The following is a 25,937-nucleotide window of genomic DNA, read 5'->3' on the forward strand; positions in this document are numbered from 1 at the left end:
GTTTATAGACAGACGCTGGAAGATTTAAGTGACAAAAGAGAGAGCTGAGAGCTACGTTGTGATGATGTTGTCCTTGACAGTCTGGCTGGCAAGGTTTAAATGCAGCAAGGCTGAGGACCTTGCTCCATTTTCTCTTTATGCCTCAGGGCTATAACGTTAAGATGTGATAACATAAGCAAACGGCTTGCTTGATCACTCAAATTGTAGCTCAAGCAAATAAAAATGATGGAATATTTATCACATCTAAAACTGGTAAGAAAAAAAAAAAACCTTGACACTGGTATTGGTGAGAGTGCAGGAAACAAGCTATTGGAGAGCAATCTGACAGCATCCATCAAAGCCTTAAATGGACATAGTCTGAGACCCAGAAATTACACTGCAAAGAACTTGACCCGTGTGTCTTTAGATTATGCCAAAATATGTTCACGACAGTGCAGACTGTAATAATTATATACAAAACTGGAAACAAGTGTCTACCAACAGCAGAAGGATTACAGAAATTGTTCCATCCACAGAATGGAATTCTGTGGAACTGTCAAACAAGGAAGAGCACGCAGACAACCTCGGGCAGGAATTTCTCAGAGTGACAGCATGACTACTTTAGTGTAACTTTCATATACAGATCATTAAGTAAAGGCGCAAAACTATTTTTCTAAAGGTAGAACTAGAACATTTATTTTGTAGAGAGGCACTGGGATTCAGTGGGTAGATTTTAATTTTATACCTTTCTTTGAATTTTTAAAATTATGTGTACATTCATATAACACATATATAATTACAAATACATGTGTTAATGGGGCTGTCTGGACGACAGAATTATAGACCATTTCTTTACTGGTTTTTAGTTATATACACATACATATAAAAGTGTCTATATACATAGTACATATGTGTGTGTGTATATACATACATACATACATATATACATATAACTCTCTCTATATATAGATATAAATAAAATTTACCATCTTAACCATTTTTCAGTTTGGTGGCATTAAGTACATTCATGTTGTGCAACCATCACCACCATCCATCTCCAGAAGCTTTTCAACATTCTAAATGGAAACCTTTCCCTGTTAAACACTAATTCCCTATCCCTGCTCCCTGCCCAACTTCTAACCAACATTCCACTGTCTCTATGAATTTTGGCTTCTCCAGGGATCACGTTACAGTATTTCTTCTTTTGTGCCTGGCTTGTTACACTTAGCATGTCCTCAAGGTTCATCCATGTTGTGCCATGTGATAGGACTTTCTTCCTTTTTAAAGCTCAATTGTATTCCATTGTGTGGGTGTGTGTGTGTGTACATACACACACACACACACACACACACACTGCATTTTTGTTAATCCATTCATTCCACAATATAATACTTAGGTTGTTTCCACCTTTTCACTGTTGTGAAGAATGTTGCTATGAACAAGGGTGTGCAAGTATCTGGTGAAGATCCTGCTTTAATTCTTTTGGCTATGTACCCAGAAGTGGAATTGCTGGATCATATGGTAATTGTTTAAACTTTTGAAGAACTGCCAGACTGTTTTCCCCACAATGGCCACAATGGCTCTATCATTTTACTTTCCCACCAACAATGCGTGAGGGTACTCTTAATTTTAAACTGTTTTAATGGCTGCTAAGGAGACCGACTTAGTGGTTTCTGGCTTGTTCCTGGTATTGCTGATACTATGTGATTTGTGAAATAAGTGACGTGTTCTGTGTTGCCAACACCCAACATCTTCCACAGTAATCTGGAAAAAAGCCCATACACCTTGGCCCTGTCTAGTGGCGCAGCCGGAGCAGCTCAGAAGCATCGAGACACCAGAAGCCTGCCATTTTGTGCCCCAAGAGGGAAAGTGGCGGCTGGTGTACCACCCCCTCCCCTCTGTCCACTGCCCCAGGGCGGAGAGGCTCCAGAGAAAAGTGGAAAACCTTAGTGAGGCACTTACCTCAATGTGCCCTCCCAGTGCCAGGGATTCCTGGCTGGCCTGGTCAAGGCCATGGTCCCCGGAGGCCACGGTGAGGTGCGTGTTGAGTCAGGCCTCACTGCCTGTAGCCAACGGAGAATACAGTTACCATGCAGCAGGCAGAGCCTGTGGCCTCAGGTCTGGGCATGGCCTCCAAAAACCTGGTCAGACAGCTGTACAGTGAGGCCCCCACAGGCCTTCTGAGGTCAAGCCTACAGCTTCTGGGACCCTCAAGTCCCCTCCCCCAGGTTTCTCAATATTTGGACCACAAAATGCCTGCATCCGAAAAAGAAATCAAGGTGGGAGTGATTGAAGATGCAGATTCCTGGGCCTGAGCCCTGGATTTGGATTCAGGTTTGATGCTGTGCCTGGTAACCTGCATCATCTGAGAATTACAGATTTTGGCAAAAGCTGGTCTCATTCTCCGAGGAAGAACTCAGAGGCAGGAGCATGGCTCCCAAACTAAGGCTGGGAAGGAGAGCTCCTGTCATCAACCCTGTAGGGGCCATGTCTGCCAGATCCCTGGCATACAGCAAGGGTTCAGTGTGAACACCCAAGACAGGGGGCAAGGAGCACCCTTCCTTAGGACCCTGCCTCCTTGTTTAGCTGAGGGACCTCCAGGAGAAAAAAGACAAGAAAGCTTCAGAGTGATACCACCAATCCTCAATTCCTAAGGGAAAGACTGGCAGTCTGGCATTTACCCTGGTAAAGGTAATGGGATACACAATGGGCACCATACTGAACTCCTTGTGGGCTGATTCCATCCTCAGTCCTGAAGCTATTGGAGCTCAGGCCACGGAAGCGAACAGCCCCTGACCTGCAGCTCTGACAGTGGGAGAGCAGGGACTTTTAAAGAACCTAGACTGATTCCAAACTGGTGGAGGGAAAGGATAGGATTAGTTAAAACATCCTCTTCCTTATTGGTGTGTGAAACTCCAGACACCAGAGGGTACCCATGGTTGACTACAGGCATTTGGGAGCCCATCCCTGGTCAAGAAGCTTCGTCTCCTGGAAGGTGGCTCACTGGGACAGCCAGAGAGCTGGGCAGCCTGATTCTGTTCCTGCTTCCTGGGGCTCCCTGCCCTTATGAGGTTTTTTTTGTGAGACCAAGTGACAGTAGCAATGCCAGGTGAGATCTTCAGCACCCTCCTCCCTTCTTTGATGTGGACCAAGAGTGTCTTCAATCCTGCATCAGGTGCGCTAAAAAATGTAGCTTCAGTTGCCTCTTCCAACCCAGTTTTGACCCTAACATGGTCAGGATAGAAATGCTGGAGCTGCAGATCGGAGGGGTAGGAGGGATCCAGCCCAGGGTGTTGCCAGGATGGAGGGGTCTGGGATGATCCAGATCCCAGCAGCAGGGCTGAGGGCCAGCCCAGGAAAGGGGAGGAACATGCTGACAGAAGGTAATACACAGGGCGTGGGCTCCAAGGCACATCCTGACCCCATGGGAATCTCAGGGTTAACAGCGACAAGCCTGGCATGCGGCAACATGTAGGCTGGGTGTGGCTGGGCTTCTTCCCCAAGCCAGGGAAATGGCAAAGAGGTTTCACCTTCCTTCCCAACGCACTGACTTGTAACAGCTGCTAAGAGGAAGCCGAAGGCCATGAAGCTACATCCAGAGCAAGCACCGAGGCCAATGAGCAGTGTCTTCTCCCCGGCAGCATGCTCACCGGGAACGACCCCAACTGCAAGCTGGACTCTTTAAACACTGTTTGATCAAATGGTGGCTGCCCAGGCTCTGTGTCTCATACTGAAAGATACTCAAACAATAACATTTTTGCCCACTTGAAGTTGTAGTTACCATGTTCTGAGCTCCTAAACTACTGCACACTTCCACTGTTTTTACACTTTGGACAGAACTTTCCATTTATATCAAAATCACATTTTGTATCACCTTTGACTAATTTTGTTTTAGTGAGTATTTGGGGTTAACTGTGCCATTCTCCTCATCTTCACCTCCAAGTTAAGGATACAGTGAAAAGCATGGCATCTTAAGAAACAAGAGGGTAGGGTAAAATCTCCCAGCACCAAGCCCAGGGAATGCACCCCCTGCTGATCCCATGACAGAATGCTGTAACCAGACACCGACTTGTTTAGTGCCCTCGACAGAACTGGGCAGAACCAGCTACAATCAGGCCAAAGACTCTCTCCCCCAGGGGAATTTAACCAATCAAAAATGCAAACAGATGAACCAGCGCAGTGTTACCCAAAGTTCCCAATCTTCCTGGCTCCCAACACTCTGGGAAGAAAGGGAGTGTATTTATGGCAAATAATTCTGGGGCTGAATCAATGCATTGTGACTCAGAGACCCCCCCCCCAAAATAAGAATCTATAAAGGGCTTCCATTGTGATCAACCCAACACCATTACTGTACAAAAAACAGTTTTATTAGTTAATTACCCCAGGTGTGCCTTTGTTCATGCTCTAGGTCACACCCACTTCTCAGATCCGGCCCAGGCTCATAGGCAAGTTACCAGATTAGCAAATAGGAAAATTGTTCTGCAAAATAGCAACTGTCAGCTTAAGGCATTACTAACATTGCAGAAGGAAGCAAGGTTACTAGGGAAGTTTGGACAGCTCAGGATGATGATTTCCGGAACAGGAAACCCTCTCTGAAAGGGCCTGCCCATGCTGCTGTCTGACATGGGAGAGGACACTCTTGCTCTGGGTGATAGGTCACTCCTTTAAACTCACCCACAATGTCACAGACAAAACTGTCTATTCCTCAAGCTTTCAGATTTAGAAATTAGTTATATAAAAAGCACTCTGTCCCAGAAGCCCTGGCACATCTGCAGGCCTCCCAGAGAGCTCACTCGATCCTCCCTGACTGGAGCAGGGGAGGACAGAGGTATATGGAAGGTCGGTCAGGCTCAGTTTTTAAAAATGAATTCACTACTAGAAATATGGAGCAAGGGGTAGAGACCCCTGCTGCAATTACATGCGGAATCATTGTCCTCCCAGAGAGCGGGCTCCTCCGGGCTCCTTCAGTCCACAGAAGTGCTCAGAGCAGGGCAGGCCAGTGTGGCCACAGAGCTGCCGCCTGCCTCACTGCATGCCGAACCACTGCTCCTGGTCAGCCCACTGGGCCGCCTCACTGTCGCTGCCCTCCAGGTCCCCTTCTTCCCCACTCCCTTCCATGTCGTCCACATCCTCCTCCTGAGTGGCATCCGTGGGACTCTCCTCCTTCTCCATCTTCTGCATCCCCTCTAGAGACTTCTGGTCATTGGGGTCCAAACTAGGGGACAACAAAACAAAGGAGAGGCCTGAATCTCTGCCTTGCTTCTTGCGGGCTGATGCGTCATCTCCCTGGTACGGCAGTGAAATGACCACCCAGTCACAGAGAAACTGCTAATGCCTGGCCTCTCCAAACAACTCTGGTTCCACAGGTGAGATCCAGGGAGTCCACCACTAGAAGTGAAAAAAGGTGTCTTGTCCTAATTTTTAGAATTCTCAATTTGAGTTTTTCTCCACGTATTTCTTAAACGTTTTCACACTTATTACCCCAGCATTCTGCTGGAGGAAGATACTAGATAAGACAAATGAAAAAGCAGCAAACCACCTTTAACAGAAAAATTCAACTGTAATTTCTTAACAGTATCAGATATTTAAGCTACAAAGTTACAAAAAAATACTTATTTTTCTGTGAGTGAAGTTGTTTCACGTTCTTATGATGTAATTAACCACATCAGCATTTCAGTAGTCAACCAAAATTGTCATGCTTACCATGGAATACATCTGTCAACTCCTAGGTTAGACCCCAGGACCCAAAGCTACCTCCACCTGGGCACACGAGTTTAGCAGCTAAGAATCATTACACATGCCAAAATCCCCAAAGTTCAGAGGCTCCAGAACATTTATTTACTTGGCTTCTAAACAATTCTTCCTCTAGCCTTTGTGATTATCACCAAGGCCAAGAGGTGTCCAATCTCTAGCAAATTCCACCTCTACTTATGTAACTGTAGATTGATTTGTAACCTCTTCTCTGAAACCTTCCATACAGTTCTCACCCACACCCAGGGCTCCCCACCCTTGGGACTCCCACCTTGCCTTCTAGAGACTGCTATGAAAGCACTTAGCACGTGGCATCCATCAGTCTACATGCCTGAGACTGAGAGCTCCCAGAATCGCAGCACACCCAGTGGTTACTGAGATGCCAGGTGCTCAACTGCTGAACAAATAAATGGATGTGATCAGACTCGATTAAAGACAGGCCTTCATAACCTTACAGACACACAGACAACCCTCAAAGAAATCACTTCTATATTAAACAGTAAGAATACCACTATTTATTTAGTATTTACTATGTACCAGGCACAGCACTAAGAGCTTTACATGGAATAATTTAATCCTCATTTAACCATTTAATACCTAATAAGATAGATATAAACAAATTAGTAACTTGCCCAAGATAACAGGTGAAGGTAATATTCAACTTCAGAGCTTAAGTTCTTTACTACAGTAGGTAGAAACATGGGAAAGTACTTACAATATTTTTGATTTGAAAAAGCAGATTATAAAATATATACTACATATACCCTATAAAAATATGTTTATGTGTGGGCAAGGCCAGGAAGATGATCTATACAAATGAAAACAGATGATATAGTGATATGGGCTGGTTATGAGTGAAACAGTTCTTTAATGTTGCTTATAATATACTTTATGAATTTTTTTTTTTTTTTTTTTTTTTAGAACTCACAAATAACTCTTCTACCATTACTATTATTACTCTGTTTCAACCATGGGCACAAAACTGTGTGTGTTTCCAGAATTCCTATTACATAGTTCCCTGCTTCCTCTTCCCCTCATTGACCTTCCCCCCATGGGAGGCTAAGTGCCTACCTTAGTGCTATACTATATTGGTCCATTGCCTCCTGATACTCATTGACAGCTACAAGGAAATCTCCTAGGATCCGATGCAGGACACAGTCACTCTGATTAGCTAGTGCGTTCCTCAGCAAAGCAATTCCATCTTCATATTTCTGTTCTCTGCCTAAAAAGAAAAAAGATCCTCATTTTCCTACTTAACATTGTGAAAATATACCCCCATCTCAAATCATATACACAAAACCACAACAATGATCACAATCCAATAATCTCTTTGTAGATGTCTTTAAGAGAATAGTGGTATGGCAAGAAAGAAGAAAAAGCTCGTATGAATTCCTATTCGATTAAGAAATGTAGAGCTTGAGTTCTAATTTTTTAAATTATACTCTTAACCTTAGTTCAAATAAAAAGCCAAAATGCATTTTATTTGCCAAACTAGCCCAAACCCAGGATTTCATCATAAATCAGGACTAAAAAAACAAAAGCTAAAAGGAAAGTCATAAGCAAATCAGGATGGGTTGAAATAGTTCAAGCTGGCTAAAACCAGTTCTATTCAGCCCAAACTAGTTCAGGAAAACCAAAACCAGATCAAAGTGAGCTGAACAGGTACCAACCAGGTATAGCTGGTTTGAGCCACTCAAAAAGTGAGTCACTGCCAATCCAAGCCGGTCTAAGCCATCTACATTTGGTTGTGCTAAATATACACCAATTCACATAGGCGCAAATCTACTACAAAAGGCACACACCTGTCTGGTCATCTGTAACCAGCTGGGACCAGGAACTCCAAATGAGATCAGGTTTTATACAATTAACAACAAAAGGGAAGTAAATAAGATACACTTACTAAGTAGTTCTGCTTTTTTCACCACAGCCTTAATGTAATCCGGCCTTTGGGTCAGGGCTTTATCTAATAAAGTTTTGGCTTTCTCCTGTGTCACTGGGTCTTCAAGACAAACAGTGGCTAAAAGGGTAAGGGTCTGTGCATTTGCTCCTAGAGTTTTGTAAACGTTGTTAGCCATTACCATTGCTTCACGAATACTGTTGGAAGCCAAGTAACATTCAATGAGACCTGAAAAAATAAAACAAAAGTTCAACCACATTACCATTCTAAGCAATGCTTCCACTCTGACAGCCTTCCAAACTGCAAACCTTCAAAGCTTCAGACAAAGGGCAGGCCAGGGGAAAACTCTGATGACATGAGACTAGAGAGTATGTTGATACAATAAGAAGTGCTCTTCCCCAGGGCACTTCAGGGATGTAGAAAAAGGCTGCATGCACTGCAAAGGCACCTTTAGTTAGTAAAGGAAACAAACACGCATAAGTAAAATGAAACAGGTAGGCAGCCCAGCTGAATGTTAGAGAAGTAAGACCTTAATCATTACTTGAAATAGAGATGACGCTGACAACAAAGCGCAAGGTTCCACTGCCTCTAAACGAGCTATTAATTCCTGGCTGTATTCAGTCACCTTTAGTCCTAGGCTTATGTGGAAGAGCTTTACAGTTCCAAGTGAATGTCCGGCTCTACAAAACTACTAGTTTAGTGTAATTTCTAGTAATGGACCTACGGAGGAACCTAAGAAGAAAGGACAACTTTTCATTTGAAACAAGTTATCTCAAAATACATTTGCTGAGGGCTTCCCTAACCTAGATGGAAAACACTTATCAGATGGACCAAATGCACAGAGAGTGGCAGCTCCTGCCTCTTACCACGCCCACCAGATGCCCTATGGGGACACCTCAAGCAAAGACAATTCTCAACTCTTCTTGCCAAGAACTTGAGAACAGAGGAAGTACTTTTTGACACAAAGCTCTCATCAAAACAGAAAAACAGCTTAAACCCCATACCCACGCATCCCTGGCAGATTTTCTCTATGCACTCCTCCACCCTAGCAGCATTTATAGTATTTGTGCACATTCTACCACACACTATGGTTACTTAACCAGAAATTACCTAACTCTTCAGGCCAACGTGCTGGATTCAGAATATAGTTGTTTGCAACTACTTATTGAGCAGTTTTATTTCCCTGCTAAAGCCCCTCTTGGAACTTCAGAAGGAAATGGAAAGAATGTTCTTCACTACTCCAATGCCTCCGCCAATAAAGGAAGCTCAGCTGGAGGTTACAAGAAGCACCAGAGAGCATAATCGGTTACCCTACTTCAAAACTCCAAATGGTAGCTTGAGTGCAGGCAACCCATGAAGCCTCACTGGCCTGAGAAAGGTCCTCTGCTCCCAAAGACTCTAACCATCCTCTGCCCAAACATTGTGGAGTTCATTATTCAACTGCAATCCTGGGCTCTTGTGAAACAGGCACGCAGCAAAAAGGAATTAGTGTGATAAAAGCAGCTGAGAGGCTAGGTAGGTAGTTTCAGGATAAAAAATTTAATCTGGAACCAAAATCTTGGTTTGCTGGGGATACTTTAAGAACAAATCCACAATATGCAGAGTTCTCTAAACAGATTTGTTCTTTACCCCAACTTCCAAATTTTCTCAAATCTGAACTCATCTTCCTGTTAAGAGCAAGTCACTCTTAGACTCCTGGGTTTATTTTTAAATTCTTATAAAAATATGCTTTGGAAGAACTGCATCTTATAAGATCTATTTTAACATCTGTGACTGAGTCACCAAATGTTGCTGAAGCTGGCACGCATCCTTTGAACTCCTAGGGTCAGTTCACATGAACTTAAAATAGTACATAACAAAACAAAGTTTGACCCTGATCATGCCCACTCAGGAGGTCACAATGAACTGACTAGTTCCCACAACTAACACTGTCATGGATATGAAGTTACCCTCTTGAGTAATATTTCTGGCCCAAGGTAAAACTGTTAAAAAAGAATAAAGACAAAACCAAGCGATCTAGCACAGTGCCAGCACAGATTCACATTAAAGAGTGGGCCATGTTTGAGAAATAAAAATAGGACAAAAGACCGTCCCCAACTACTCCCTCACCACAAACCAGGAAAAGAGAATGAAAAAAATATATTCTGAAGGTCCAGTGAAAGCCGTAAATGATTTTTTAAATGCCTAATGCAGTGATTCCCAAACTTGTCCACATATTGGCACTACCTGGGGTCTTCAAAAAAATACTGGTGTCTATCTCCCAACCACAATATTCTGATTTAGACAGTACTGGCGTGACCTGGCATGAGGATTTTTTAAAAAGTGCCCCCAGAGGACTCTAACATGCAAGAGAGTTTGGGAACTGCTGGCTTCACAAAACCCTCCATCCGGGGGCGCCTGGGTGGCTCAGTAAGTTAAGCATCCCAACTCTTGATTTCGGCTCAGGTCATAATCTCAGGGTCGTGAGATCAAGGCCCTGTGCTGGGTATGGAACCTGCTTAAGATTCTCTATCTCCCTCTGCCTCTTCCCCCTATAACTTGTGAGTGCATGTGCTCTCTCTCTCAAAAAAACAAAAATTAAAACCTTCCATCTGAGAGCTAATGCTACACACCTAGAGATTCACACCATCCATCTCTATTTTTCATCTTACCTTCATAACAATCTAAGCGACAAGGTGCAAGCCGTATAGCCTCCCGAAAGTGGATTATTGCTTCTTGGACTCTGCCCATGTTTCTAAGTGCTGCTCCCTTAAGTAACAAAGCTTGAACACTATTACTATTCAGCTGAATGGCCTTGGCTCCTAAATAGAGGGCCCGAGAATAGCGTTTGCTATAAAAGCTATGACACCTGGAGAAAAAAAAAAAACAATGCAACATTACCTGAGAGAAAATGGTAAAGAAACTTCATTCAGAACCAAACAGAAGGACCTCTACCTGATCCTTATTACAAAGCAAACTTACAGCTTTACCTGAGATATTAGCGCGGTGGGGGGGGGGGGGGGACACAAAAAAATCTAAACGTTTATTTTGAAGGGGAAATATTGATATGGAAGGGAAAAGTTATGGGAAAGAACCTGATATCTGGATGTTATCAAGTGAGAGATATTCAGAGAATCTGTAAAGCCACGTTAAGTAACAAAGCAGCAGCTTCTGGCCTGTTCGCTGATGGCTTCCAGTGCTGAGCACAATGCATTATCTCAGTGGATATCTACCCCCTGAAAGTCTGAGAAAAGACTCAGTGAGTTAACTAATGTGTCCAAAGTCAAAGACCTTGATCTGAATTCTAAGTCTGATTATCTCTTAAACCTGTGTTTTCAACCTATATGCTATTTGGGAGGAAACACAATTTCCCAAAGAGTGTACTGAAAACTGGAGAGAAAAAAGAATGCATAAACATACCCAGAGACCACCCAGGGTTCTGCATGCTGATCAGAAATATTGAAAAGGCGGCAGCCAAGGTTCTCCACATCCTCTAGCCGCCCTTCTCTCGCCAGGAGGTAGCCATATACATCCATTCCTGGAAAGGAAGAGGCTTTTTTAAAAAGCAGCAGGTGTCATTTATTAAAGAGGAACAGCCTTCATCAGAGCCCCCACTCAAGCCCCAACTCCAGCACTGTCTGAGCCCTTTCCACCAGCATGAGCTCCTCCCACCAGCATTCCCACTTTCCTACAATATGACTATTAAAGGGGCGCCTGAGTGGTTCAGTCAGTTGGGAGTCTGACTCTTGATTTCCACTCAGGTCATGATCTCAGAATCGTGAGATCAAGCCCCACATGAGGCTCTGTGCTCATCGGGGAGTCTGCTTGAGATTCTCTCTCCCTCTGCCCCTCCCCCCACTATGGCTTGTGAGCTCTCTCCCTCTCTCTCTAAAATAAATAAATCTTAAATTTAAAAAAATGACTTTTTAAAAAAAGATTTTATTTGTCAGAGAGAGAGCACGCACAAGCAGGGGGAGTGACAGGCAGAGGGAGAAGCAGGCTCTCCACTGAGCAAGAAGCCCGATATGGGACTTGATCCCAGGACCCTGGGATCATGACCTGAGCTGAAGGCAGATGCTTAACCGACTGAGCCACCCAGGTGTCCCGAAAAAAATGACTATTAAAAAGACAAAACACATCCAAAAAGTTTAAAAAGCAAAGGAGTAGAAGGGTCTACAACTCACAATTTGAAAGCCAATTATTTTTGGGAATTGTTTGTCCTATGACATGATATACAGTTATCCTAACTCATAACCAGGAAAGGCCCAAAAAGGCATCATGTAATTTCTTTTCTCCAAGAAGCCTGGGCACAGTCCAGAGTACATACTTAATATGCTGGTTAGTCTCAGAAAAAGTAGCCTATTCCAGAAAAAACATCTAGTTCTTTTGGAGTCCAGCTGATTTAAGATCACCCCGCTCCCTGCTTATTCTTACTCGTGTTCTATAAAAAGGGTCCCATGCTTGCTGTCACCCATCTCTTACCACCATCCCCTTCATTCCTTGTTACCCCTTCAGACTCCCAGGAAAATGTCTCTCTTGCCAAGATCACTGCAATACTCCCTGCTGGCCCCCAAACTCGGGCCTGAGCTTTCAACTCCAAGCTGCCAACTACTGCCAGACTAGTATTTCTAATACACCATCTTCATCATGGGCACAGGCAAAACTCAGAGAAGAGAAATAAGCACTGGGCAGGAGGGAGACCTTGGGCAAACAATTTCATCTTTCTGGATCTGTTCTCTCATCTTCTGCTCTGTAGTTCTCATGGCTTACAAGTCTACAGGACTAACTACTGTCACAAGGCCATATTTTTCTAATGGCCTCTTTTGGGACTTTATAAGCAGATTCCAGCCTATCTATCAGACCTTATTTCCTACTACCCATCACTCACTGCCAGTCATTGGACACTCATCCTTTGGAAGTCCCTATGGCTCACCCCTTCAGCTACAATCTTTGAGATCAATGATTTTTTGTTGTTGTTCATTCCTAATTACTTCCTTCAGTCACCTCATTCCTTACTTAATGCCTGTTCACTTACTCCCTTTTAAGTATACTAAGGATACAGTAAAGCTAAATCCCCTAAAAGGATATTATGGTTTTGGGGATGCCATCCAAATTCTCAGTCAGGCACACCATAAATTTAAAAATCATAAGGAAGGGCTATCACCCCTCCCCCACAAAAAAAGCCAAATAATGATCTGCCTGGAGATGACGCTTGAATTCAAGCAAAAACAACTACTCAAAATGGAATTACTCAAGTGTTAGAGACATGTATCAGACGTAAAAAAAAAAAAGGTAAAAGGCTACCAGAACAAGTTTCACAAAATATTTCTTTGAAAATGGTATCAGAATATTATGCTACTTTGTCTCCCTTTCTTTTCTGATCCTCCCCTCTGCAGCCACTACCACCATGCCTCAAGAATTACTTACCTTTTATCAAATAAGGATCCAACATCTGTGCCTGTTCAAACTTGAGGACAGAGTTTTTATTGTCTCCAGCTCTGAAGTACAGATCTGCTAAGCTTCCCAGCAGGTCCACGTTATCTCGCAATAAGGACTTTTTCTCTAGTGAACTTCAAAATATTAAACATTGACCCTTAAGATTTATGAATTCTCTTAGTTTCTGAATCTGGGTGACAGGCATATAAGCACTATTTTCTTTTGCATATATACGACATTTTTCATAATAAGCTTTTCAAACAAACCATATACACTAAGATTTTATTCCGAGCTTATGATTTAAAGAAAGTTATACACGATAATAAAGTCAATATACAGAATGAAGCAGAATTCTCTCTCATTACTGAGAACTTTCTGGTTGCAGGTTTTCAGAGGACAACATGGTGCTAAAGGTAATGTCATTCACAAGTGACTTTGCGTAACACAAAACCCAGTCTCTTATCCTTGGACTTCAATTGACTAAAAGAAAATCCCAGTCCTAAAGAGGCAACCCAAGTCAGATGCTGCAATCTATGCTTCTAGGACATCCAGAAAGATGTTCTTCCAGGTTCCAGCATGACAACTAATGCAGCCGGCTGTGCAAGGGTTACCACTTTTGCAAATACAGAGCTGAACTCGGTCAAAGTTTACATTTAACAGGTCCTCACAGCAGACATTATTATCCTTAGGACCATTAAGTACATTAAGAGACTAAAGCAAGCTGGAGGACAACAGGCTGCAACACCAAGAAATAAGCATCTCATATTTCTATTTTACACCAGACCTCCATAAAGGAAAGGGCCTCAAGAACACTGAATTAACTTTGTGGCTCTCACCAGATGGTATTGATTGCTCTCGAGTTGTCACCAGTATGCACAAAAGCATATGCTTTGATCCACACAGAAAGCCAATCCAAGTTAGGCACAGTCTGGATCACGTTCATTGTCATCGATGCCACCTCTGCGCCTTTTACAGAAAGGGAAAGCAAACCTAATCCAACAGAAAACAGGAGAAATAAGGTGAAGCATAGCATCCCTCTTCCACAATGCAAGAAGCATTAGGCTACTCTTTCTGTTGGCAACAAGGTAACCCTTTCCCTATTCTCAGCAAGATGCAGATGACAAAACAACCATAATTTAATGTTTCCTGATCTGTGAAAAATACATGACAACAGTAATCTACCGAATCACTCTCTGGAAGTTAGGCATGGGCAAATTTTTTTTTTTTTTTTTTAATTTACCTTTTTAGTAAATCTCTACATTCAACATGGGGCTTGAACTCATGCCCTGAGATCAAGAGTCATAAGCTCTTCCAACTGAGCCAGCCAGGTGCCCTGGCATGTACAGATTCTAATGTACAGCTAAGAATGAGAACTACCATCTCAGAGAGTAAACATCCATAGAAATAGGCTGAGAATGATCTGTACCTAGTATGGCATCGAGGGCTAACGGGCACTGCCTCAGCACTTCCTTATAGCTGGTGACTGAAGGGCGTTCCTGACCAGCCTTCTTGTACAGGTTCGCCAGCATCATGTTTATCTGTAATAAACAAAAACAAAAGACAGTAAGATAAGCGCATATTGCAAAGAAAATATCTCACCACCAATTAAGTCCTCATTTTTTATTATCAGCTACTATTCTACTTTTTCCTGGAAAATCTACCCACAGCCCTGTGGAAATAAATGAAGACCAATCCCATTCTTCAAACCAAAGAGGAAATTACTACTTTCGCTCTTCCTACGTCCTCCCATTTCTAAGAGGAAAGTCAAATTCCTCTCACTTACCCAACCAAAAGGTCCCGTTCTATCTGGACCAAAGATGCTGCCTCTGGAAATGGGAGTAATATTTATTTGAGAAATGTTACAGAATTCTAATTATCTTGATTCTTTCTTGATCTTAAGACAGAAGATGAACTACCCTAGAAGTGCTCAAGTTTACATATTTTAAATGCAATTAATATCAAGACATAAGAAAATGAGGAATTCTTAACATAGCTTGTTAAGAAAGAGCAGATGAATTTTCCCCAAAAAGAAAATGACAGATACAGAATTAAATACCTGGATTCTCTCTGACAATTATTCTGACAGCTAGACTCTAGCCTTTCTAACACTGAAAGCATGGACCCACAGGTACTATCTGACTCATCAAAGTGATGCTACAAAAATCAAACTCTAACTCACCTCTGGAGGTACAATGGTCCAGAGATTAGCTACATCATTTAAATCCAGTAAATGCATTTTTAGCACAATTCAAATTTGTAACTCAGTAGAGCTCTTTTAAAATAACCCTTTCTAAAAACACAAGGAAAATTTGAGAAAACCTAAAAGTTCCAAAGAACGTAGAAGTTACAAGGAAAAGTAAATGATCTTCTTAATAGCACAGAGAGAAAAAAAAGAACATTCCAATTTAAAATTAATAAATCTTAAACATAGCAGTGTTTGCCAGATCATTAACCTACGGAAGCAGTCAACATGAGGATATACAAAAAAAGCCAATCCCCAATCTCTTCGGTTATTTGTAGCCTGATACGCCAGATATTTACTCAAAAGAGGGCTCTGAAGATGAAGAACATCTGTTCCAATTATGACTTACAGTATATAAAACAATCTAGTATGGCATTAATCCATACTGATGATTCAAATAATGAAATAATGAAATACTAGAAATAAAACTTTATTTGGCCTCAGCTTTTCCGTTTTAGGCTATGTTGAAAATGCAAAAGAAAATACTTAAAGGAAAACTCCAGTATTAGTGTCAATACTTGAAAAGAATAAAAGGTTAAATTTAAGATCCTTTCTTGACTGCTTGTGATTAACAAACTATGACCTAGAGACCATCTGTCTCAACAAATATTAAAATTCCCTTTAAACTACCTGTCACTTCAAAAGCATGAGTTTTGAGTACTACCTATGAGAAAGTCAATTCTCTTTAGAACAGATCCTTACTTGGGAACATCACAAAGCCATATTCTACCAGTTAGAAACATAAGCAGTCATCTTTTTCTTAAAACTGAGTGAGAAATTTTATGTTGATATGTTTACTCTTAAAAGGTGAAGATTTACCAAGATATAATAATCTCACACTGGAATTTTCCTTTAAAATGTGAAGAAATGTGTGGTGGTGTTTACCATACATTAACAGACGTTCATTTAGACGTATTTTGACTCACTTCCTTGTCCTTTACACAGACTGAGAAGCCAGTTAACTCCCTAACGGACAAGAAAGAAAAACTGTAAATATTATAGGTTTATGTTTGAGGCACACATCTTTGTTTGTTCCTGGCTACAACAGCTCTACAGAATGAAGGATATGTACTCCTAACAACTGTGGACTCCTCCAGTCCCTCTTAAAATGATGGCTTTAAACACCAAAGTGTTGGATACCACAAACTGAGCTTATCTGCCATTACTCATTTTCAAAAAATGTCCCCACCCTCCAGTCATTGAGGAAATTGTGGCATATTTCCAATAAGATAAGGAAAAGGCATCATTCAAGTTTATAATCAAAATGGCATCTTCCAAAAGGAAGACACTCTTCACAAATGTAAAAAAATTATACTTGGGATAAGTCTTTCATAGTGTATCAGAAAACAATTTAGTATAAAGCATGCAACCTTATTATGAGACAGGTTAGTCTATAATATGCTTCCAAATGTTCTTAATAGCATAAAATAAACTAAGGAAATAGCTTAGTTTTTTAACATATTCAGAAAATAGTAAGTAAATCCTCAATATAAGGAGATGCTTAAACACATTCTCATCAAGTTTTGGTTACTTTTAAAACTCAGCAACACTTAGGTGAAAAAACACTAAATATACCACTGCTTAGATTCCTTTTCTTTTAAGGGCAGGAGGATGTACACAGACATCTTACATATAAAATTCCTCATTGTTAAGCACAAGTTGCACCAAATGGTTCTTCAATGAAGTGAGGAAGGCAGTTGACATGAGAGTATATGTTAGAATATTAACTACTGATGTGAATTCAATACTAAGAGCAAGGATTCTCATTGTTCTTCTAAGACTCAAAACAAACTGTAATCAAAGATATCCAATATAATACTCCTTACAGAATAGTATTTTGAAAAGTATTCTTTCACATATGAACTTATTTATTTTTCCAAAGGTCAGCAGAGAAAAGTATTATTAACCTCATTTTATAAATTAAAAAAAAGTAAAGTTCAGATTGGTAACTTGCTCAAGTTCACACTATACAGTACACAGCTTGTATGCCCTAAACTCAGACAAGATACCAGATCTCTTGATTTCAGTTGAAGGTGTTCTATTGATAATATGTTGCCAAATCAAACACAAATATATATCCCACATACAAATAAGTACATAAAGATCTTGTAATCTTGGATTTTTAAAACAAAGGGATTAATAAGCTCATTCACATTATCAAATGGGGGCACCTACAGCATGCAAAACATGAGTTCTAAAAAAAGTACCATTGCCACCTGGAAGCATTTGCAAATTATTATTTCCTATGGTAAGAAATACCAAAGAATGAGCACTAGTAGTATTCTCCAGCTATCATTTTCATCAGCTGAATTTTCAGGGTTTCATAGGAAAGTAATTCTTCTATCTCTCTGAACCTCATCCACTCCATTAACAGGGGAACAAAGTGAGTCAAGAGTAAAATGTTCAGATGGACTCCCTAAAGCATGGAGAAAACATGGAGGAAGTGGGTTGGAAGGACCGGGTAGATGAATATTATGTAACAAATTGTTAATTCAACTTACTTTGGGAGTCCTTTGTCTTGAAGGGATCCCATCAAGTATAGCAATGGCATCTTTATCTTGTTTTAGCATTGTATAACATTCAGCCATTTTGTATTTCACTTCAATTTCAGATGGAAGACACTAAGAGGCAATGAAGACATTTCTTCAAAATACTACTTCAAAATATGGCAGGTCTTTAAAATGCTATACATAGAGTTACCATATGAGCCCTCAATTCTGCTCCCGCACATACAGCCAAGAGAACTGAAAATCTATGTCCGCACAAAAACCTACACACAAATGTTGGGGTGCCTGGGTGGCTCAGTTAAGCGTCCGACTCTTGATTTCAGCTCAGGTCATGGAGCCTACTTAAAAACAAAACAAAAGGGGCGCCTGGGTGGCTCAGTCGTTAAGCATCTGCCTTCAGCTCAGGTCATGGTCCCAGGGTCCTGGGATCAAGCCCCGCATTGGGCTCCCTGCTCAGCGGGAGGCCTGCCTCTCCCTCTCCCACTCCCCCTGCTTGTGTTTCCTCTCTCGTTGTGTCTATCAATTAAATAAATAAAATCTTTAAAAAAAAACCTGCACACAAATGTCCATACCAACATTATTGATAGACAAAAAGTGGAAGTAATGTCCGTCAACTAATGAATACATAAAATATCGCATATCCATACAATGGAATTTTTTTTTTAAGATTTATTTATTTGCCAGAGCAAGAGAGTGAGCACGAATGGAGGGGAGGGGGCAGAGGGAAAGGAAGAAGCAGACTCTCCACTGAGTAGGGAGTCCGACTCGAGGCTTGATCCCAGGACCCTGAGATCATGACCTGAGCCAAAGGCAGATGCATAACTGACTGAGCCACCCAGGCACTCCCATACAGTGGAATATTACTTGGCAATAAAAAGGAAAGAACAAAGAACTGACTCATGCTATGACATGGATCAAACTTGAAAAAATTATGCTAAAGTAAAAGAAGCCAGACACAAAAGGTCACATATTTTATGATTCCATTCATATGAAATGTCCAGAACATGCAAATCCATAGACAGAGGGGTTAGTGATTCCCAGAGGCTGAGGAGGTAACAGGCATGGGAATTTTCTAGGGTGATAAAAATGTTCTGGAATTAAACAGTGGTGATAGTTGCGCAATTTTGTGAACATACTAAAACCTACTGTTTAATTATAGAGAACTGATAGTTACCAGAGGGGAGGGAGGTGAGGGGGTGGGTTAAGTAGGTGATGAGCATTAAGGAATGCACTAGTCGTGATGAGCACAGGGTGATGTATGCAAGTGTTGAATTACTATATTGTATACCTGAAACTAATATGACACTGTAATGATTACTAACTGGAATTAAAACAAAAACTTTTTTTTAATGTGAGGTCAAAAAAATTCCTTAAAAATTAAATGTATTTAATTAACATGAAGGGTTTAGCATGGTGCTTGGCATACTGAATACTCAAAAAGTTAGCTACTTCTATGAATGACCCTATGTGGATAATATACATGACTTCCATTCAGTGCCAGAAAACAGAAAATCCTGGGGTGCCTCGCTGGCTCAGTCAGTGGAACATACAACTCTTGATCTTGGGGTTGTGAGTTTGAGCCCCACACTGGGTATATAGATTACTTAAAAAAAATAATAAAATAAAATAGGGGCACCTGGGTGGCTCAGTCAGCTAAGCATCTGACTCTTGATTTCGGCTCAGGTCATGACCTCAGGGTCCTGGGAGAGAGCCCGGCACCAGGCTTGCTGCTCAGCAGGGAGTCTGCTTGTCTCCCTCTGATTCTTTCTCTCTCTCAAATAAATAAATCTTAAAAATAAAATAAACAAAAATAAAAGAAAACAAAGAAAATCCTGGCAATCAACTCTTTAATAACAAAAACCAAAGGTTTTACATAAGAGACACCAAGATGAAAATCAAGAGGCTTTAAAAATAGAGCAACTAATTTGTCTTTTTACAAAATGTGGAAAAATACAAAGTAGAAAAAACATGACTTATAATTTCACTCCCAGCTCATTCTACTGACATTTCTTCTACTGTATGCACGTATGTATTTATTAATGCAAGGTAAAAGTTTCCCTCTCCCTAAAGCTTTCCACCATTAAATTGCTTTCCTTCAAACACACAAAATCTTTCATGCATATTACCGGTGTGTGTGTGTGTGTGTGTACACATATATATTAGGCATATACCAGGATATATTTATATCTCTATAAACGATCCCCTTTAAACAGAAAGCACTGAAACGTTTCTTCAAACTGTATTTTCCTTATTAATATACATAGTTCTTTCCAAATCAGCATGTGCACCTCTATCTCATTTTTCATTTAAGTAACAGTTCCACCACATCCCATCTTATGGTTATGCTCTAATTTAACTAGACCTTACTGATGAAAACTTTTGCTTCTAGTTTCTTACCATTAAAATTGCTGCAATAAGCAGCCTTGGTTATATGATATACCCTGTAAACCTTCTGCGAGTCTATTAGGGTTAATTTCTAGCAACTGGACAACTGTCAAATCAGAGGACTCTGAAATTACAGTTTTCCCCTTCATTTATTTAATTATCAAGCTACTGAAACTGCAGAAGTTCTTAGAATATTTCCCATAAATTTCCCTAGGTACTCACAATCCTAATAATTGAGTTACATTTTAAAATTTGTACTTTAATTAAAATTATAAAAACTTTAGATTTTGAATTGTTTGTATAAAAGGGAGAAACAATGCAGAACTTCAGTGAACCCATATAATTCATGTTTAACTCCATATTTAGATTCATCCAGAATGAATTTTGCATTCTTGCTCTGATTTTTCATCTTTGTTTCTCCAGTCAGCTCCCCTTTAAAATTACTTATTTTTTCCATTTTCTACATCTAATCAGCAGTCTTGTAAATTCTTTGTCTCTCTCACTCTCAAAAAAAAGAAAAAAATCACACCTCCATCTCCATTTACCTGACTTTGTGGAGTAGATGCAGAATTACCAGTTGAAGGTCTCACTTTTGAAGTTTTACTTAGGGCTTTCTTCTGCTGTAACGCCATGGTATACTTACTCACAGCATTCCGATATTCTTTATCATGAAAGAGAGAATCTGCATGATACACCAAAAGCTGGTACTTCTGAGATGGAGAGAATAACTCACTAGAAAACAAAGAAAATATACCCCCTACATGGGTTATTTTGAAATGTTAGACAGACACCCTCCTTAGTGTCCACCCACATAAGTCTAGCATAAAGCCTTGTGTAATGACAGCTTACAAAAGTCATTGTACCCTAAGTGCTAGTCCCTAAAATGAGAGGCATGAGTTGTACTCTATGCTAATATGGTCAACACATACAGGCAACTGCTTTAAATTAGTTTTAATATGCTTTTCTCATTTACTATAAAAGTAATGATACCTCTAAATCAAATTCAGTAATACATAGATATACAAAGAGAAATGTTATACATCTTCTTCCCTTCTTTAGCCCAAACCCTCTTTATTTTTTTTTAAAGAGAGAGAGAGTGCAAGAGTGTGCGCAAGTGGAGTGGGTGGGGAGAAAGAGAGGGAGAGAATCTTAAGCAGGTTCCATGCTCAGCATGGAGACCAGTGCAGGGCTCAATCTCACCACCATGAGATCATGACCTGAGCTGAAATCCACAGTTGGACACTTAACCAACTGAGCCACCCAGGTGCCCCCCAAAGCCCTCTTAATTTAATAGTTCGATATATATATATCCATACTTTCTTATATTAGTATCAATTTTTAGCATAATATAGACAAAGGAGAGAAGTCACAATGATTTAACTTATGCTATCAAAGAAGGGCTGAAGAACCTGGAAAAGTGAGACCTCACCACTTTGAAACATTTTTAGGAAAGTGCTGAAAAAAAGAGGTTTCAAAGGAACTGAAAATTCTTCAAATACTGAAGATGGGAATATAAAAAGCTGAAGAATGGGAATAGAATAGGACAAGCCAATGAGATAAAGTGGGATAGAAAGAGGATTAGCCTTATTTGATGACAGGTTTTTTTTAATTTTACATACAAATTTTATTTTTTTTAATTTTTTAAAGATTTCTTATTTATTTATTTGAGAGAGAGAGCACAGAGGGAGAGTGAGAGGGAGAAGCAGACTCCCAGCTGAGCAGGGAGCCCAACATGGGGCCCAATCCCAGGACCAGGATCATGACCCAAACTGAAGGCAGATGCCCAACCGAGCCACCCAGGCGCCTCAAAAGTAAACGTTATGAACACTAAAAGAATTTTTACCTCCTTGAATCTCAGGGGTTTGAGGACAGAGTAAAACATTTCAAAACTTTTTCATTAATGTTGAACATTGCTCACAAGCATTATAACTGCCTCCAAGCTGGCCACCATTCTTAATGGGAAACATATTTTTAATCTCCAATTCCACTCCCCCCTCATTGCCCTGACTCCTGCCAAATTAAGAGGAATTTACACGTTTTTCTTTGACAGGTAAAAGCTATAGCCACTTAAAATGAAAGAACAGTCACAGTCAACTCTGTAAACAGTTGATTTGTCAACAAATGAAGGATACTCAAGAATAGGTACCAGAGATTAGTGGTTGCCAGGGGCTGGAGGAAGTGGGATTAGGGGTGCTTACTAACAGATATGGGGTTTCTTTTGGGGATAATGAACATGTTTGGAATAGATATGGTGATGGTTGTACAACTGTGAATATACTCAAAACCACAGAAATGTATTCTTTAAAAGGATGAATCTAATGGTATGTCAATTTTTTAAAAAAGATTTTATTTATTTATTTGACAGAGAGAGACACAGCGAGAGAGGGAACACAAGCAGGGGGAGTGGGAGAGGAAGAAGCAGGCTTCCCGCTGAGCAGGGAGCCCGATGCCAGGCTCGATCCCAGGACCGTGGGATCATGACCCGAGCCAAAGGCAGACACTTAACAACTGAGCCACCCAGGTGTCCCTGGTATGTCAATTTTATCTTAATTTCTTTTAATCTTAAAAAAAAAACAAGGACAGCTAGGCTGAACACTGGATATAAAATTATAAAGGAAATTCAAGGACTAAAGGTATAGTCCAGATACTTAAGATCTCTTCCAACTCTGAGATTCTACATATTTACTGAGAAATAAGATTTGACAGAAAATACTGCTACACTCAGAGAATGCATTCAGACATTTATATATTGTAACACATGCCTACTTATGCACTCATAAATTACCTTTGGAATGATACAGGAGACACTGTTACTGGTTGTTGCCTGGAGAATGGAAATGGTGGGGTAAGGTTCAAGATCAGGGACAGACACTTATCTGCATACCGCTTCTGTACTATTTGAATTTTTCACACTGTGTATAGTGCCAAATCACTAAGAACATTTAATAATACATGGTAAAGGTCAGAATTTAAACTGACCTCCCGGAAGCTAGGAAACTGCCAGTTTAACCTAATAGAAAGAAACATGGGCTAAGCCAAGTCAGAGGATTAAACTTCTTCTATCCTGTAACATCTTCAAGAACCAAGAGTAATGACTAACTGGTGCACAAATTCCCAATGATGGAAAGTGTTCCTTGACCAATCACTCAAAAGCTCCAGAATAAACACAGAAGGCTGAAAGAGACCAGGGCTCCTCACTGTCAACACTAAGTGGACGGTGGTGAAATGATGGGTCTCATGTAGCAAGGTCCAGAAGCACACTAATGGAAATAAAATATCAGCAGCTGCAGTACAGACACTTAAGGGTCTTTTCCTTTCTGACCTAGACAGCTTCTAGAGCAGGCCAAATGCAAATGGGTCCATCCTGAGTAGAAAATTCAATTATGCCACTTAGAAGTAGCAGACTGTGGTGGGTCAGTCCAAAGTTTTCAGAATCAGAAGGACCAAAGCCCAGACATCATGGCTCCTCCACTTACTAAATGTGTGAATTTGGACAGTTTTACCTCCCTAAGGTACGTACGTCCTTAGCACATTTAATAAACATGTGAGTGCTCATTGCACAAAGGCACTGTGCTGACTTCCTTGGGTGTTAAGAGTGATGCAGAACACAGATCCTAAAAAAGTTCTCGTCAGCCTAAGTGGCTAAATTGGTTGGGCATCAGACTCTGGATTTCCGCCCTGGTCACGATCTCGGGGCTGTGAGATCAGCCGAGTTGGAGTCTGCACTCAGTGCGGGGCCCGCCTGTTCTTCTCCCTTCGTTCCTCCCCCCAGTCACTCTCTCTCTCTCTCAAGTAAATAAACGAAAATAAAACCTTTAAAAGTTCTCAACGCAAGAAAAAAACCATGTGGTGGTGGATGTTAACTAGACTTATTGCGGTCACTTCACAATATATTGATACAATTAACAAGTCATTATGTTGCACACCTGAAATATGTCAATTATATCTCAATTTAAAAAGAGTGATGCAGAATACAGAACAGGGCAAAGGGATGAACAGTGAGGGTTAGGGGCAATTCTGACAGTTACAGAAGCTGTTCCCTAGAAGAGGTTATCTGAGCTGAAACCTGACTGAGGATACAGTTCACTGACGTGGACTCCAAGCCAAACAGCAAACGCAAAGCCCTTACATAGAACGAGCCTGGGGGCTTCAAGTAACAGAAGGAACTGCCTGCAAGTACAGTGAGCCGGGGGCATGAAATGAGGTCAGGGAGAAAAATGTTTGGCCTCCGAGGCCCTGGGAAGGAATTTAAGTACAATGGAGGAGGGGCGCCTGGGTGGCTCAGTCGTTAAGCCTCTGCCCTCGGCTCAGGTCATGATCCCAGGGTCCTGGGATCGAGCCCCGCATCGGGCTCCCTGCTTGGCGGGACTTCTCCCTCTCCCGCTCCCCCGGCTTGCGTTCCCTCTCTCCCTGTGTCTCTCTCTGTCAAATAAATGAACACAATCTTAAAAAAAAAAAAAAAAAAAGTACAATGGAGGAATGTAAGCAGGGGAGCAACGCGCACTCAAGGCTGGAAACAGCCCTGTGCTGCATCCGTCATTGGACTCAAACAAGAAAGGGGCACTGCGTGTCCTTAAAAGGGCGCCACTCCCACCCATCTAAGGGGTCTCCCGTTTTCAGGGGTTTATGGAGGCCGGAACGTGGATCCTTCTGACACACTCAAGGGGGAAAAATCAATCTCAGAAGGGGACGAAGGTATAAGACCGGGTTGGACCCCTTGGAGCTGCGGCGAGCGATAAAACGTTCTTCGGGAAAGAGCCAGGAAAAGAGGAGTCGGCCCAGCGAAGTGACAGTCGCTATGCCCGGCGACAGGTGCCTCAGGGAACCCTCCGCTCACAACTTTCGGGAAACCCTAGCCAGGCTCGCCCTCAAGGCCTCCGCCTTCCAGTTCTCGAAGCCGCCGCTCGCCACCTCTCCCTCAGGGAGCTCATCCCAGCGTCTGGTACAGCGCAGAGACCGAGTCAACTCAACTTGCGTTCCTAGATCCGCTCCGGCCGACGATGCCGTCGCTGACCCCGAAGCCTCAGCTGAGGCCCGCGGACGCTCTTTCCCGCCAGTTCCCAGGCCCCCTCAGCCCCCGCTCCCAAACCGGCGCCGCTTTCTCCTCAGCCCCAGGCCGCTCCCCGCCTCAACTCACGGGTTGTTATTACTCATTGTAAGTAACAGGCTGCTGAGGAGCCGCACGTTAGAGTGCAGCCCCGCGGCCGCCATGTCTCGCACGTGGTCTATCACATTCATCCTGCCCGGCAAGGCCGCGGGTAGCGGCGGCAGCAGCGCGAAAAGCCGGTAGAAGCTCCTTAGGGAAGACTCCAAAATGGCGGCTTCACCGGGGTCCATGAGGTCCACAAGCGGCACCGCCCCCGGGAAGATAGGCAACTACTGAAGTGCCTGAGGGAAAAAAAAAAACTCCGTTCTTTCCCCCAGGCACTCTATGAAGTGGGATGATTTGGTTTTGTTTTCTTTTGTTTTGTTTTAGCAAAAGTTATGTCACTCTATGCTGCAAACTTTATTGAGGGCTTACAATGGGGCTGGGGACAAAAGGCACTTCAGTATGAATACATGCTCAATTGAAATAAGATGACTCGGAGAGAAATTTCTATCTCAAAAATTAATAAAAACGTATGGTCACTTACCATAAATAAGTTAATATAGTAGAGTTGGGGGAATCTCCAACAGCTGGGGTTAAATATTTTAATCAGGCGCTAGGGGCAGTCCTAACTGCTTTTACAGTCGGGCTTGCGCACTAGGCTGAAGGCACCAC

The 25,937-nt window shown here is 41.7% G+C and overlaps 1 protein-coding gene across 1 annotated transcript; it reads right to left on the reverse strand.

Annotated features, from left to right (window-relative positions):
• Nucleotides 1–645: 645 nt before the first annotated feature.
• Nucleotides 646–25,513, reverse strand: ANAPC7 (anaphase promoting complex subunit 7). The gene is made up of 11 exons (XM_027576524.1): nucleotides 25,314–25,513; nucleotides 20,722–20,908; nucleotides 17,786–17,905; nucleotides 14,469–14,580; nucleotides 13,879–14,032; nucleotides 13,034–13,176; nucleotides 11,027–11,144; nucleotides 10,279–10,475; nucleotides 7,631–7,855; nucleotides 6,802–6,952; nucleotides 646–5,194 (listed from the first exon to the last, which is right to left on the reverse strand). The coding sequence occupies exons 1-11, from the start codon at nucleotides 25,511–25,513 to the stop codon at nucleotides 5,005–5,007; spliced, it is 1,797 nt and encodes a 598-aa protein (XP_027432325.1). The 3' UTR covers nucleotides 646–5,004.
• Between the last annotated feature and the right edge of the window lie 424 nt (nucleotides 25,514–25,937).

Source organism: Zalophus californianus, chromosome 14, assembly GCF_009762305.2.
Source record: "Zalophus californianus isolate mZalCal1 chromosome 14, mZalCal1.pri.v2, whole genome shotgun sequence".
Taxonomy (NCBI): domain Eukaryota; kingdom Metazoa; phylum Chordata; class Mammalia; order Carnivora; family Otariidae; genus Zalophus; species Zalophus californianus.